This window comes from Phasianus colchicus, chromosome 13 (genome assembly GCF_987193195.1).
Source record: "Phasianus colchicus chromosome 13, bPhaCol1.hap1.1, whole genome shotgun sequence".
Taxonomy (NCBI): Eukaryota; Metazoa; Chordata; class Aves; order Galliformes; family Phasianidae; genus Phasianus; species Phasianus colchicus.
The window spans coordinates 7351732-7367030 of NC_143448.1; the positions used below are offsets into that span (position 1 = coordinate 7351732).

At 39.0% G+C, this 15299-nt stretch overlaps 2 protein-coding genes across 22 annotated transcripts in view; one reads left to right on the forward strand and one right to left on the reverse strand.

Moving 5' to 3' along the window:
• Positions 1-8297, forward strand: part of LOC116243621 (plasmanylethanolamine desaturase 1-like) — a 161151-nt gene extending 152854 nt beyond the window's left edge. For 16 of the 20 annotated variants that reach the window (XR_016470904.1, XR_016470903.1, XR_016470897.1 and 13 more), the window contains 5 exons: positions 697-787; positions 3599-3681; positions 3767-3902; positions 5448-5558; positions 8214-8297. The gene's annotated coding sequence lies outside the window, so the exon portion shown is untranslated. Of the gene's footprint in view, positions 1-696; positions 788-2253; positions 2344-3598; positions 3682-3766; positions 3903-5447; positions 5559-6103; positions 8187-8213 lie in introns of those variants that run through there. The other 4 variants (XR_016470902.1, XR_016470905.1, XR_016470908.1 and 1 more) reach the window with 4 other exon arrangements.
• LOC116243885 (uncharacterized) overlaps positions 1030-15299 on the reverse strand; it is a 211591-nt gene continuing 197321 nt past the window's right edge. For both annotated transcript variants that reach the window (XM_090149955.1, XM_090149956.1), the window contains 7 exons: positions 11597-11661; positions 8518-8580; positions 8206-8251; positions 5214-5316; positions 4288-4337; positions 3992-4113; positions 1030-2314 (listed from right to left, as the gene is read on the reverse strand). In XM_090149955.1, coding sequence (XP_090006081.1) covers positions 2194-2314; positions 3992-4113; positions 4288-4337; positions 5214-5316; positions 8206-8208 — 399 coding nt within the window. In that variant the 5' untranslated portion in view covers positions 8209-8251; positions 8518-8580; positions 11597-11661 and the 3' untranslated portion in view covers positions 1030-2193. The remainder of the gene's footprint in view (positions 2315-3991; positions 4114-4287; positions 4338-5213; positions 5317-8205; positions 8252-8517; positions 8581-11596; positions 11662-15299) is intronic.

Sequence of the window (15299 nt, forward strand, 5' to 3'; positions counted from 1 at the left end):
ATGTACGTGTATGTGTTCTATTGTTTGCATGTTTCTGGATGGTAGAAATGCTAAGACCTCTAATGTGTCTAGCTCCCTCATGGGACCAAAATAGGGAATACCAAACCACTGAGCAGCAGAGGAAAGTAAAAATCATTGGCTGGAGGTGGGAGTGACAAACCAAGAAGCTCAACTGGTTTCTCGATTGTACTTTGGAATGCGAGGTAATAATGCTAGCGTGAAGTGGTGGTAGAATAATAGAGTTTTCATTTACAGATTAAGATATCAAGCCTTTCAGGAAGATGGGTTTGACTCAGGCATATCATGGGGATTAAGATGGGAGTGACTGAGTAAAAACGTGATGTAGAAGGTCAAATCAGAATGTCTTTACCATTCCTTCAGCTCTTAATGTTTTAAGAAAGTTGAACTGAAACCTCTCTAAGCTGGGGTTTGAATAGCACGTCTCTGTAGAGCTGTAAACATCTCAAGCTCAAGGGACATTAAAGTTTCAAATGAGACCGTGATGTGTTCATGTCCTCTTGCTTTATACCACGGGACAGCTGCCCTTATAATCCCTGATCATGTAATGGAGAAGTCAAATAGTGGACACAAACAGTTAAAAAAAGGCACGTGTCATGGATGAAAAGGAGATTCAATGAATATTAAAAAAATCAAGCTGTCATTGAAGGACAATAATGTCTTCTGGCTTTCTTCCAGAGATGTGCAATTAAAGCCCTTGTGTAAATCCTACATAAGTGAGGGTCTGAGGGAGCAAGGATTAAATGCTTCTTAATGAACTGGGAGGAAGGTAAGCATGATACTGACAATGTGGTCACCTCGTCCATCTAAAGCTCTTGTTCAATCCCTGATGAAATTTGAACAGTAAGGAAAGCAAGAAATAAAAACTAGAAATTAAGGAAAAAAAAATCCAGAAAAAACTTTTACTCCTGTTCTTTCTCTTCCTCCATTAGGATTCATGTGGGATTTGTATAAGGTAAGGAAATGTAAAGGGAAGTGGTCCCTGATTAGTGATAAGCACTACTGCAAAGCTGTGAGGTGCAATAGGATGAAGGACCTTTGCTGAAATTCCCAGGGATGGAGTATTGTCACTTTTCTGAATACAAATATTTGGTGAAGCTTGTCCTTTGGAGTGATAGTTTGTTACAACAGAAGACCCAAACAGCATGTTGAACTTTAGGCTATTTTAATGTTTTTTTTTTTTAGGCAGAAGTTTTAGTCATTAAAATTGTTTATTTTAACTTTCTGTATGGAGAAATAGAGCATTTCAATCCAATAGATGATGTTAAGAAAAAAAAGAGCTACCCAAACCAAAATTCTTTCGACATCTTGTTTTATGGAAACATGAAGTCCCTTAAGCATTTGTAGTGTTTTGAGATTACCTGCTCACCTACATAGAACACTGTTACTTTGCAGTTCTGCCTTACAGGTTCATAGTTTGGAGTGTTCACAACTGTCACAACAATTAGCTGACGACCACAGAAATTAAACATTTTTGTGGTTTATTATCATATTCTAAACACTAAACAGACAAATATTCTCAGAGAGATCTGACCTGCAGACCGCACACTGCATTTGCTTGTGTATTTAAGCTGTTAGTATTTCCATGAAGATATAGTTCATTAATTATTATTTTATTGATGTTCATTCATGTCTTATCAAATATAAATCATGTTTAGGAATAATAATGTAATGGGACGAGTCAGATGAGAATCCTCCAGATAGCTTGTAATGAAGCTTCCCATTATCGATAATTCTAAGCTCATAAATTATTAAGGGTGAAAAAAAAAATGCAAGAATTCTAAAATGAGCTATAAAAATATTAAGTGGTGGTAAACAGACACAGTGTGCTGGGACTTCTGCATGATAACATGTGTTTGGCACTAAGCCATGTAAGTCAGAATCAAGTCAATGTTTCCTGCTCTTACCAAAACATTTAATATTTCAGCAGGTATCTTCCCCTTGTATCCCATTATTATGCTGCACCATTCTGTTCACAGACATTTTGCCTTGCCTGGGAAAACTGTTAATTTAATACACTAAGCTGACCCTGGAGGCACAGAAGCGACATGGCAGCAGCAGTCTAGAGTGCTGCAGTATATCCTGCTGTTAACAGCTGGGGAGACTGTGCACTTTTCTAGACAGTTGTCTGAGAGCTCTTTAGGGAGAAGTGAGGAAGCTGGCTCTTTGACCACACTATGTCAAGGAGGATACATCCTGTCCCTTCGCATCTTTCCTCTTTTCCATGGAAGACAGATTTCCCAGTCTCTCCTCTGATTTTCTTGAAGAGTTGGCGACAAAACCATTGGTCTCCCTCCTACAAGAAAGAAAGAAAGGAGTAAACCCTTAGGTAAGAAAAGAAAGAATATACAGAAGCAGAAAATTCTGTTTAAAACAGTTCTTTTCTTAGAAGAAAAGAGGTGGCCTATCATGGAAGAAATGGCACTGCCTGTTGGAAAAACCTTTTCAAAATGGCTGTCTTTGTTTTTCTTTATCAATGTGCACTCATACTTTTACTTAATATTTAACTTAACAGGTCTGGGTTGGGTTTCTTTTTTTTTTTTTTTTTTTAATTGGATCTCCAGCATACTGTGAAGTACTTAGGAGATCCACAATAACCATTACTTGAGTAACAACATCAAAGTTATCTCAGCATGAAAAGACAGACCAACATTCAGGGAAGTATTCTATATCTCTAGGTTCTACTCAGTCAGAATTGTAGAAATTCAGCATTTCTTAAAATACTGTTTATTTAAGGGAGTCATACAGCAGGTCAGTGTATGTGAAGAAGATTAGTAATGAAAATTAACCTCCTGGTATTTCTGTTAGTGGAAGTCAGGAATGCACAGAACTTTGAGAATGTGGCCTCACTGCCACAGTGCGAACATAAATAGTGATGACACAAGCATTCAAATATGGATTTCAAAAAAAAAAAAGTTCAATTAATTTTTTTTAGCACATGAACAGTGAGGTGGTTTTGTGAGGTGGCTTTGTCAATGGCTTACATTTTCACTGGAAAGTATATTCCAGGGATTTGATGAATTAGCTGAGGGACTGCCCAATATAATGTTCAGGGGAGAAAAGAAACAACACTAATCAACAAAAAATATGCTGCTTTTCTGATGAAAGACCTTGGTTGCTAGGAAGAGTGTATCCAAGTGTTTGCTTATGTTTTGTGTAGACGGCTAACACTCTGCCCTTTAAATAATGTTTTCTTAAGAAGTGAAGCTATAACTCAATGAAGAAATTGCAGTAATCACATTTCCTCAAAAACTGAGAATCATGACCTCTCTGTAATTAAAATGGCATCTTTCAAACATAAATCTACTGGCTAATGCATTTTTAATATATTTTCATTGTTACAGATATTTGAAATCAACTTGATTTTGAAAAGAGAAAATGCTGATTCTACATGCAGAAAGTGCATCAAACCCATTTGAATCGTTCTTTTTTGTTTTTCCCCCCTGATGTTCATTGTAGTTTGGTGAAGTGTTGGCAAGTTCCTGTCCATACAGTTGATGATGCTGTTCATGGAGAGGGATATATTAAGCAATTGCTTGAGTCAGGAAATGCCTGTTCATCCTTCACCTGCCTCTCACAGGTTGGACTTGGAAGAAGACCCTGCCCTAATGCTGACATTGTTTGTGTGCTGCTCAGCTTACCCATGACCATGCTGTCAGCATGGTAAGAAACCCTGCCCATGTGCTGTTTGCTGCTATGGCTATAGGAGCACCATGAAAGACAAATAAATGCCACTTCCTAATTTCAGAAAAAGAGAAGACTTGAGGCTACTTTGCTTGGGGCTTGTCCTTTTGCTGTCAAAAATGTTTCTTGTTCCACAGGAAAATAAAATATAAATGACTTCAAACACAGCTCCTTCTTACGCAGCTGTTATGCAGACAAAGGTGGGTTTGTAAATTGTGAGAATGTATCTGTCTATGTAAGAACTGAAAGGTTCAAATAGGCATTTAGGCTGTTCGGTGCCCTTACGTACCTCTGGTGTTTGTAACATAAAACTGGGAACAGGGAATGTAGCAAACATCCTGCAGTCTCCAAAGGCACCTTGGAATTTGTGGTTGAGCATTTGCCCTTGTCTCCTTTCCTGTTACTGTGTATCTGTCATTCAAAGTTACAGATGTTGAGGTGAAGTAGAGAATAACATAGTATTTGGTAATCATAATGAAGGGAGAAACAAAAGAAAAGGCCAGTAATGCAAGGCAGTTATTAAGAGTTAAGTTACATAATTTGTCAGAAGCGGACCTTCTATGTTAGACAGAGGCAGCGTTTTACCTGCAGCAGTGTTCCCTTGGCGACTCCAGTGCAGTCTTGGTAGCTTCTGGCTAACAAATACAGAGAATGTCATGCTTGTGGTATGAATCATGCTTAATAAAGCCAAACAATATAGTGAATTAGTAACCCTTGAGTGTGGTCAGAAATCCCTGTAAGGCTGGGATTGGCAGTATCTAAGGGCTGGAACTGTTTGCATTAGATCTATGGCTTGTGAAGCTAGCGGTGCAGGCCAGTCACAGTCTGCACGCTTCTGGCTGAGCTCAGTAACAAATACTACAGCTCGAGGACCACGTGTCCCAGTTCATGCTGATGTTAGTAGAAAAATATCTGCTGCCTTCCTTTGGAGTTTGAGCTGCCTGTGAAAGGAAGCATGTAAGAATTTAACCCAGTGCTTTTTGCCCATCTTTATTTGCTCATCTTACCCAGCCTCATTCAATTAATTACCAACATAATTTAATTTAAAGCTATAATATATTCCAATTCAATTTTACTGCGGTACAGCTGCATTTTAAATGCTGTTTTAGTTCAAAATATGAAGTAGAAATAGGGAAATAAAATGTCAAACAATAGAGTGGCAACCTTCTAAAGGGGAATGTCATTTCAATTAAATTTTCAGAGCGGTGAATGCTAAGTTGGGTATTTGCTGTATCATAGGAGCTTGTCAATGAAAGCATGTGTATCTTGTTGTTTTTTGACTAGCTTTTGTTAGTGCAACAGGAGTCCCAGAATTTGGCAGGACAGCTAATCATCTGTAGAGATGATAGATGTAGAAATTTGCCCCAAGTGCAAAGAAAATGATGCTTGCCTGGGAACCTAGGCATCTTGATTCTTAGCCAGCACAATTTACTACTGAAACCAGACTAAATGTGCCTCTTTCTTTAGTACCTCCTTGAAGGAAAGAGGCACATGTATGTATGCATACATACCTGTGCATCTGGCAACTTCACACCTTGCTGAAGGCAGATCTGTGGTAGGAAGCTTCGTCATGGCTGTGGTTTTCATGAGGAGGTTACTTTCCTGCTGCAGCAGCTGTAGATAACGTGAACATTATTCTTTTTCATTGTCTTAGGTCAACTCTCTGTAGTTGTTTAGAATCCCTAAACGATTATGTGATAGGTGCAAGATGAAGATTTTAAAGCTATATCAATGTCATTTCTTAGGTGTCTTCGCCACTTTTCAACATCAGTCTGTTGTGAATCATGCAGAGAAGGAACAGAATCTACCACAGCCTGTGAATAGTAAGAAATTTCAACCGGATGACTGTATAAGAGGTTTGTGAGACTGCCAGTAATTTTTTTTATATTCAGAGTTAAATAGAGCAATAAGATGGAATTTAAGCTTTAGTGCAATGGATTGAGGCTCTTCAGTCAATCAAATTATAGTTCAATCAGTTCATTTTAATCACTTCTCTGGAGAGAAGTAAACCCCTATGTTGAAGAATATGCAGCCATTTTATTGACGGAAAGTTTAATTGTTTTCATTTTTCCTTACTGTCTGTAACACACTAGACTTTTAATCAGTGGGAACTGAAGTTATAATGAAGTAAAGTCCACTTTCCACAGTTCACAACTAGCTGAAAATAATTGGGTTGAGACTCCCATCCAGACAGTGTAATGCCTCTGGCATTTTCCTGAAAACTACACTTAATTGCTTTGCTGATGTTGTTAAGTGGTCCTGAGGGGGATGAAGTAGTAAAGCTGCCCACATATGCAGAGAAACAATACACAAAAAAAATGTCTTACAAGGTCCTTAAAGGAGGACCAACTGGTGACTAAAAGAAAATATATGGCTCTTTTTTCTTTCTTTTCCACACCAGGGAGAACACAGGCTGATAAAATAAACCATGGAAATTCCATGCATGCTAACAGTATTTTTACTTAAAAAGAGAAAGCTTGGGACTTCAAGTACAGAAAACACAAAGTGAATTGCAGGTTTGAGTGCAAGATTTGGAATTTTTACACTGAATGCCAGTTAGTGTGTCTTCAGCACCTTGAGCTGAGCAACAGTCTTCGTGTCCCTATGGAGGGAGGACAGCTTGCTTGCTGTGCTCCAGTGTGGTGGGATATGAGCCAGCTATCAGCTGAAAGCCTTGTCCAGGCATCAGTGAGCCCAGCAAGGGTACTGGAATAGACTCTGAAAAGGGCCAGAGAAAGAATAATGCTTTGGAAATGTTCCTACTTTAGTGTAGTCATAGGGAAACACTCCTCAGCTGACTGGTGTTTAAGGCCTAAAATGATGAATGAACTGCTAGACTCAGGCACATCCCAGTGGAGAAACATCCCAGTGGAGAAGTACGTTACTATTTAATAGAGAAAAATACTTATTTAGGACAAGCGAATTAAGTGGTGGGAGAAGGGAGTTCAACTGCACTAATTTAGTTTTGTGCAGATGTTTAGTTTTTTTATAAATGAATTGTTTGTTTATTTATGTATGCTGGCACAGCATTCTATCAACAGCCTGGCCTTCCGTAGTTGGTGTCCGCGTAAATCTTAGTATCGCCTTTGCTTATTTTATTGTTGCTCTGATAGGCTCTGAGCTGAGCAACTGCCCCCTTGAGAATGTAAACAGAATTTGGGCAGTGAATTCTAAAGCAAAGATCTCAATTACCCCTTCTAAGCCCACATATGAGTTAGAGGGGTGAGAGATTTTTTTTGTCAACCTCTAAGTTGGTGCTTAAGATTCTTGCTTGCAAAGCACCCCAGAACATTTTTCCACTGAGATATCCTCAAGTCCTGACAGGGCAAGAATACTTGAGTATCTAGCCCTGTCTTAACCTGACTCAGCTCCACAAGAGGCTTTAATACCTAGCTTTCCTATAACAAAATAGTAACCTTCCATATACTGTGAAACTGCAAGCCATATGCCAAGGATCTCAAGCTGTCAGTTTGGAGACTAGCCCTGGGAATAGCCTGTTGTGACTAATTGAGTCTGCTTGCCTGCCTCTGGGAGAACAGCTCAATAGCAGCAGTGGTTATGCTCTGCTGTTCATGGGGTCCCGTTGTGAGGTGAGGAACAGGGTATGGAATGGTTGAGAAGCAAAGGAGGCCTATGTTTGGAAAAGTCAGAAGACTTACCTTGGCTGTGGCAGTCCTTTAGAATCAGTAATATAAAACCCCAAGCTAAGTCTTCATTTGCCTGTTTCTCTGATAACTGCTCACATGGAAAAATGTGATTTTCATGGTTGTCATCAAAGCCAGTGTACTCAGTTGTGGAAACATGTCAGACACCATATGTCAGTAATATGCCTTTGAAATGGTGGTGTCTGAATAATTTTTGACTAGCTGAATGGCATGTGTTTAAATGTAAACAGCTGTTCTGTTTGTACTGTACTGTCCCTATTCTCTATATTTTCTCTTTGTTAAAACTGATTGAAACCCAGGAAAATTTTGTGGTTCATCCATTTTTAAGGAAATAAACTTTTGTGTTACTTCAACACGTGGCTCATACGTTCTCTCTTAATCCATGACAAAGGCATTTAAAAGAACAGTTTGATCTTTCTATAACCAAAACAAACAAATGGTTGCAGCTTAGATAAAATGTGATTTGACTATAAGTGTTAAGGGAAAAGACTGTGGTGGTGTTGGGCAGGTTTGGTTGTGTACAGAATTTACTTCTAAGTAGTCCATGTAAGAGTAGTGCATTCAACCATGATGACAGTAAGTTGGTTTTATCCAGAAACTCTTCTGATGCAGTTAAAGAACTTGCAGTGTAATTAATGACTTAATAAAGAAATGAAATAATGTGTTTGTTAGGCTATTTATTATACATGGATGAAGCTGAAGAACTATTGTCACAACAAAGGGATCCAAAAGCAGTTATTACAACTCATCAATCAAATAAGCCACTGGAGTACCATTCACAGTGCTATAACCAGCCTAAAAGGCACAGTTTGATCTGAAGTAATGAACAGTTTCTTACCATTACAGGAGAATGACGAGAGACATTATGAACCAACTGGGAATACCTGGAGAGAGAAGAGCTGAGTTTCCTAATGCTGAAGTGGAAAGGAGCTTATAAAATGTTACAGAAGGGGTGACAGTGTTTACTACAAGCTTAGCAGTATGAAGACAGGAAGAGGCTAGTGAAAGAAGCCACCACAACAGAAAATTGCATACTTCAGAAAATGCTTTGTTTAAGCACATGCTCATGCTCTCACCACTGACTCATAAACACCATTTTTTGCCTCTTGGTAGAAGCAAGTGACAAATGTCAACTCTTGGTGTTACTTACCCCAGGCTTATCTTAGTATGCTGTCTGTGTAGTTTTGCCCCACCCGAAGAAAAACACCATCACCTATGAGAAAATAAAATTTGACCCAAAGCAGTCACAAAGCTTTCTACAGGCATTCTGGCAACACAGAATCAGAGCTTTTCATAGGCATAGCTTACAAAAAACAAAAACAACAAACAATACCAAATACCACCAGCAACAAATAAAAATCAGAAGAGGTTGTGTGGTGTTGGTGCCACCAACTTGTTCAGCCAAGAATAAATTGAAAAAACAAAGAAAAACTTTAAACATTATGCCTGGGCAGCAGGGCACCAGTGGCACTTTCAGATATTAAATAAAACCAACAAGCAAAGAAAAAAATAAAAAGGAACAAAAACCAACTCAGCCACAGAACCCACTTCTGCTATAGTAACTGCAAATGCTCTCAGAATGGACCAGAGATGATCTTTGACATTCATCCAGTACAATTTTACTACTTAAATGGGTTCATTCTCAGAGATTATTGCTTGGCTGGAAGGAAATTAGTACAATTCTGACTAACAGTTGCTATGAGTTTGTTTTATATGTTTGTTGTTAATGCACTGACTCATGTTACAATCTCTTTGTAGGTAGTAGAAATGCTGCAATTTCAAACATCCAAAATTTTCCATTACACACAAAGATCTAATTAAAACTAAATGGGGAATTCATGGTTTATTTTTAGTTGAATAAAACAAAGATTTATATGAATGAATACATGATTTATATGAATATAACATAAAGATTTTAAAAGCCCTATCTTTATAGTTTGATTACTATAAAACTCAGTCTAACTTGATAAGTGTGCTTTCTAAGTTTTGTCATAGTTGTTCCAAGTTAGGCATTATCTTATAGGAGGAGTAAGCTGCCATTGCTAGCCTCAAGTCTACCTTACAAATAGTTACAACTGAGAAGGTAAAGAATTTTTTTTCCAGGTGTCTCCAATTTTCAGTACTGTGTATATACTTCTGTACACCTGCTAAACTCTCACTGAATCTCTAACTTAGCTACCTCATTTGTCTTGCTCTCAAAAAGAAATCTGTTTTTTTGACTAAGAATTAGTTTTTCCTCACTCCCTTTCTACCCCCTGGCTGGTTTCAAGTTCTCTTTAAGGAGGTGCTTGTCTTTGTGTTATCCTTATATATAAAAAATTCCCGGTAAGTATTCTCAGAGAAATCTGTGAGGGCATATTAGTCTGGATTCCCTTTATGCTTCTCCGGTGGAAGTATACTTGTTATTTTGTCACCTATCAGAGGCCCTGATGTAGCTGTAGGGGACTGGGAAGGGACATTCTTCCTTTGTAGCAGTAAAATACAGCCTCTTTTATCTCAGAACATGCACCCTGCAACAGCCTCTGAAGGAATGAAAGCAGAAAAATGCTGCAGCTGCCATGAAGAGGCAAAAATTGAAACTAGCTCCAGATTTAAATTTCAGAGATATTCAAGCATCAGCATTCTCAGCATTACCTTTTCCTTTTCAAAAATACAATGCAGATAAGAGCTCACATTTCACAAAGTTCAAGTGTTTTTCAGTTTAGAGTTTGGGCTCCAGCCTTCTGAGAGACCCTGGCTTTGTAACATCCCAAAATATAGTTCAGTCAAAAATAATATTCTCCTAATGCAAAGTTTTCTCCCATTTCTTCACTTTGTAAAGCTGGTCAAAACAAGCCCTATTTTGCCTACAGGATTCATTATTGTGTTATAGCTCTTTATATTACACTAGGTTTTCAAGGTAGCCCTTGGAGAGACTGTATTTCTACTTTGTAATGATTTTATCATAGGAAAAGTTTATCTAGAAAGATGCCTGGAAAACCATGAGGCCACCAGGGATTTTTTGTTTTATTTTTTAAAGAATCTAACTCTCCCTTATAGAGTAATCAGAGGGATATGTTAAGCCTGCTGCATTCTCTTTCAATCTTTTGTTTTAGTGTTACATTATGTAGTTCTTTGCACTGTGAGAGGTTCAAACAGTTGGGTCAGCGCAAAGCAAAGAGTTACCAAGCAAGCTGAATGCAAGTCAGAAATAAAACTAGGTTTTGGAGTGCAGAGCTACTGATCTTTCACTTTGTCATTCAAGACAAAGGTGAGGAGGAAAGGAGCAATGCTTTTTTTTTTTTTTTGCCTTGAATTTTTTTTTTTTTTTTAACTTGGCTGCCAAACCATGCACCACCTGAATAGCCAGGCACTGCACAGCTTATGGTTAGATGCTTTTCAAACCTGTCTTCTGCCTCAGGGCTATCAGATGTGCAGCTGAGGTAGAGAGAAAGATTTTTCCACTGTCATTCTCTATAACTTGAGGACATGCTGCTCACTGCAGTAAGTAAATGGTTGGGCTGCTTTAGATCATGTGAGAGCTTATTTAATTTAGGAGTTTAATAATATTATTCCCCTCTTTCCTCTATTTTAAGGAGAGTTCTGCCCAGTATGGGAACAAGCTGCTAATGAGCAGAGGAGGACTTCATCCCAGACAGTTGTTAGAAATCAGGATGGAAGTTAATTTAGCTTGAAAGACCTAACCAAAACTGTCTGTCAAACATATTGCTTTTTGATAACTGTGGCCTGCCACATACGCCAACTACCTTTTAATCGGTGGGAATTTGTCCACAGGAGAATTTCAAGATCTGGTAACTTTCCTATCCCATTACCAGGCTATCATTTACCTTCTGGTACCTAAGGAGCATTTAGCAAATAAGTCTCCAGACCTAATTAACTGGAGAGAGACCCCAGGTCCCTAAGTGGTCATTGTCATGCTTTCCAGTGCTCAACTAGAAAGGACGTTTCTTGCTCTATACCAATATTTAAGGAAAGAGCATAGTACTTTTTACAGATCGGAAATTAATGTACGGTTTCAAGATACGTGGCACCAAGGGTTACAAAGAGTCAGGAGAACCACACCTACCTCTCCCAAAAGAGATCACGCATCATTTCTTACAGATTTTCTTTGTGCATGCACCATACATACCTCTATTCTGATTCCATATATTCTCCTATAATAGAATCTGTCCAAAATACAGTGCTGCAAAATTGTTCTTGTAAACCTTACAAAGCAATGGAGGACTGACCTTCTGGAATACTAGGCACACATTTTCATCCAAGTTGCTGCTGTAACTCTGTATGAGCACAGATCCTGTGTGTAAGCGAACAATCGGACAGCGAGGTTGGCACATAGAAAGAAAAGGAGTTTGGGAGGGAGAACTACTGTCACTGAGGAAAGATCATTTGAGAACAGCTCCTACACAAGACTGTAACAATATAAAGAGGTGCACTTCAGAGTAGAAATATGAACCCTAATAATATTTTATACTTAACAACAATCTCATTTTAAGAAATTTTCGGTTTTCTTCCTTCCAAAACAACTGTGCTATCTTGATAAGATTTTTAGGTTACAAACAAGCAAATAAATATCAGAAATTGGAACCGCACATAAATAGGACATAACATCACTATTTCCCCCTGCCTTCCCCTCCATTCTCCCCTCCCCCCCTCCTCCCCCTCAAGTATTTTCATAGTCACACGTTCTCCTGTAAAGTATAACCATTACTGACCCCATGGTCAATTACTAACAAAATCTCTCAGAAAACCCTACTTAATAGGGAGAAACATGAAAACCTCGAGAAATAAAAGGCATTCTGTTTGGAAATCAGATACCTATTTAAGACCAAACCTCATTAGGGACAAGTCCTCCAGGCAAACATTCTCTCATTATTTACTGTCATGGTTTACTGCAGATTCCTCAGTGTAATTCACAGTTGCCTTTTAAATAAATCTCTCTGTATGGTAAATGTGATATTCCTTCATTTAAGCAGCAGGGTTAGCTTAAAACTGAGCAAGACCAAAATTTCATATTTCAAAACTCATAAACAGCTTAGAGCATGACGGTAACGCAATGACAAGAAGAAAAAGTACAACTGACAACATATGGTTGAAAAGTAAGGTAGCAGTGGTTATACAACATGATAATGAAAGTCAGACTGCAAAGCAAAAGCAATTAGCAAACAAGTGATGATAATGAAGAATTACTTATGGTAAGGAACTTCTCTATAATGGAAGGATGGTTCTGTGTTCTAATCAATTAAGGCCTTAAAGCCCTGCATTTAAAGCTCAGCATCCTATCCTTGGTCCTGATTTTTAGAGGGTCAACTGCACCCAAGAGTCTCAAAAGTTGAGACTGATCTGTTGGGAAAATTGGTCCACAGCTCCTACAGCTCAAGTGAGCATCTGGAAATGGGCAGGAGAACGCTGGAAGCTGGAAAGCTCCTCTTTCTCCTAGAGTGTACTATGGTTTTCTTGCTTTTCTTACCCAGGAGATGAAAGTCTAGGAGGCCTCCCAACATATTTTAATTACATCAAAGGGTTAACTATGATTTTGCCTAAGATGAAAAGTGCGTGACCATGATTTCCATTTCTTTTTGCAATAAAATGCTGAGAATGGTTAAAGGAGCCCAGAATACTTCAGTAATTTGCATCTCTGATTAGAACAAGCTAAAGTTCTCTTCAAGGAGAAAGTCCTCTGGTGCAATCCATTTTTCTCTTGTAGCTAAAAATTCTTGGGCTGATTCAGCACATGGGCTGATGAGTTGGCCCCTGGAAGCGCTCACCCCGGTTGCTCTTGAGGAAGCTGGAGGGGCAGCACAACGGAAAGTTTCTCTCCTCACCAGAGGACATGCACACAGACCAATGCTTGCCAGGACTGTGCCTCCTCCATCCCTTACTTGGCTCAGAGCACAGCATTACCACTACTCATAAAGATTTCTGTCTCTTAAATTTCATATTTATCACTTTGCATAACAGGCTTTCTTAAACAAACAGAAAGCTGATCAGGATAAATAACAGAATAAATGAAAAAAGTTTTTTTTTTTTTATCTCTGTGTGTTGAATGCAGATATTAATGTGAACAGACTGCCTTTTTTAGTGTACCTATTACAGTGTCACACCCATTCTTTGCTGAATGCATACCTACGAGATGGTGTGTGTGCATGTGTAATAAAACTCCTAGTTTATTAAGCATTTTTTCTATTCTGCTATGTCAGTCTAAATCCACCTTCAATGCAAGAATGATGGAGTTGCTCAATATATTGTGTACAGAAGGTTACGACCTCTGCAGTCAGCCCCTGAAACACCATCTTTTTACTTCTTGGGGTAGCTGAAATGAATTACAAGGCAGAGTTGTAAAGCCGTAACATTTTACTAAAGCTGAGACCTCTGAATATACAGTATTTAAGCATTTTTGTCTTTTCTCTCATTCCCAAATTACTCACAATCTGTGTAAGTTTTCATCTTTGAAATCTGAGCATACTGTTTTTACTGATTATTTTGTTTCTGAACCGGGTCTCAATTCAACAACAGCTCAGATGGATGAACAGCCTTTTGCATTTAATAAAAAGACCACCATTTCTTCTTATACCATCAAGTAGAAAAACCTGAGTACGACTGGTTTTAATGCTGTGGAGGGTAGACCACATTAAGCCACTCTTGTAACCCAGCCCCAGGAACGGGTGAATGCTTATGGTCTAATATTCCTTCCTATGCAGAAGGAATATTGTCAGTGAAAATCAAAGAGAAAAGTAAAACCCCACCTGCCTTCCTCTGCACATGAAGATAGTTCTGTTAGTGCACAGACTGACCCAGACAAACTGGAAAACCTAGTGTAAAGTTATCATCACTCCTCTGCACTTCTATGTTAATTAAACATAGGCAAGAGCTCCAAGCAATGTTCTTTTTCTTCCACACACAAGTGGCTATACAGCATCAGAAGAACACTCAAAAGATAATTGACAAACTAAATTTCAAGTTACTGAAATTTATGATTGCTGGCTGTTATTCAGTAAAGTACTTTAACACCAAAATTTCAATAAAGCTGCTGTAAATATTCAGTGCCCACGATGCCAAGGTTCAGCAGATTCCTCTGTTAACACAACAGGTCTAACCTAGGGAACTTGAAGACTTCTCTGGCAAGATCCTCTGAACAGATGCAACTTAAATAATCCTTTGAAAAATAAAGCCCTATTCCTCCATACCTCAATGGTACAAGGCCTTGAGGAAAATGCAGACACAGCAAAAGACCTAAAAGCCCAATCTTCCCCTCAGCATCTCAGGGAAGAGCACTGTGCCTCTGAGGAGGGGCAGAGCAGGCTGTCCCGCTCACAAAGTGTTCTCTTTGTTCTTTACAGGAATCACCTTGTATTGCTGATAACTCACTTCTTTCCAAGTGTTTCAGGTTTAGGATTCCCTTTGATGCTAGATTCACTGCTGGGAACAGTAAACCACTCTAACTTTGATGGAGCCGCAATTATTGCCTATTGTCAGCTACTCAGTTGTTTCCTCTAAAACTCTTATTTATGTCACTGTTTCATTTTGGATAGGTTTCCCCCTTGGTCCTTTCTGATTTCAATCATGCCATTCAGGAAAGTTACAAATCGGATATCCTGAGGAGCACACAGTATTTTGATACAAGATATACAAAACTTCCTCATTCTCTCTAACGTACATCACTGAAATGGCATCAGCCACACCAGCGATCCTTTGTCAGCTCTGCCTCCGCCTGTGCTGTCACTGCTGGAGCGGCAGCTGCAGCAGAGTCACGAGAGCGCAGGAACCGCCTGGCGTGGGGCTGAGGGGTGCCTCGCTCTGCACACGTGTTGGCACCAATGTGTCTGAGGATTTCAGCCGCTCTGGAGCATTTAACTGTTACCTCGGGAGCTTAGTCTGGTAATGGTAACCTAAGCTACCAGCAGCAGGGAGGTATTTGTGCTGTGCTTTGCTTAG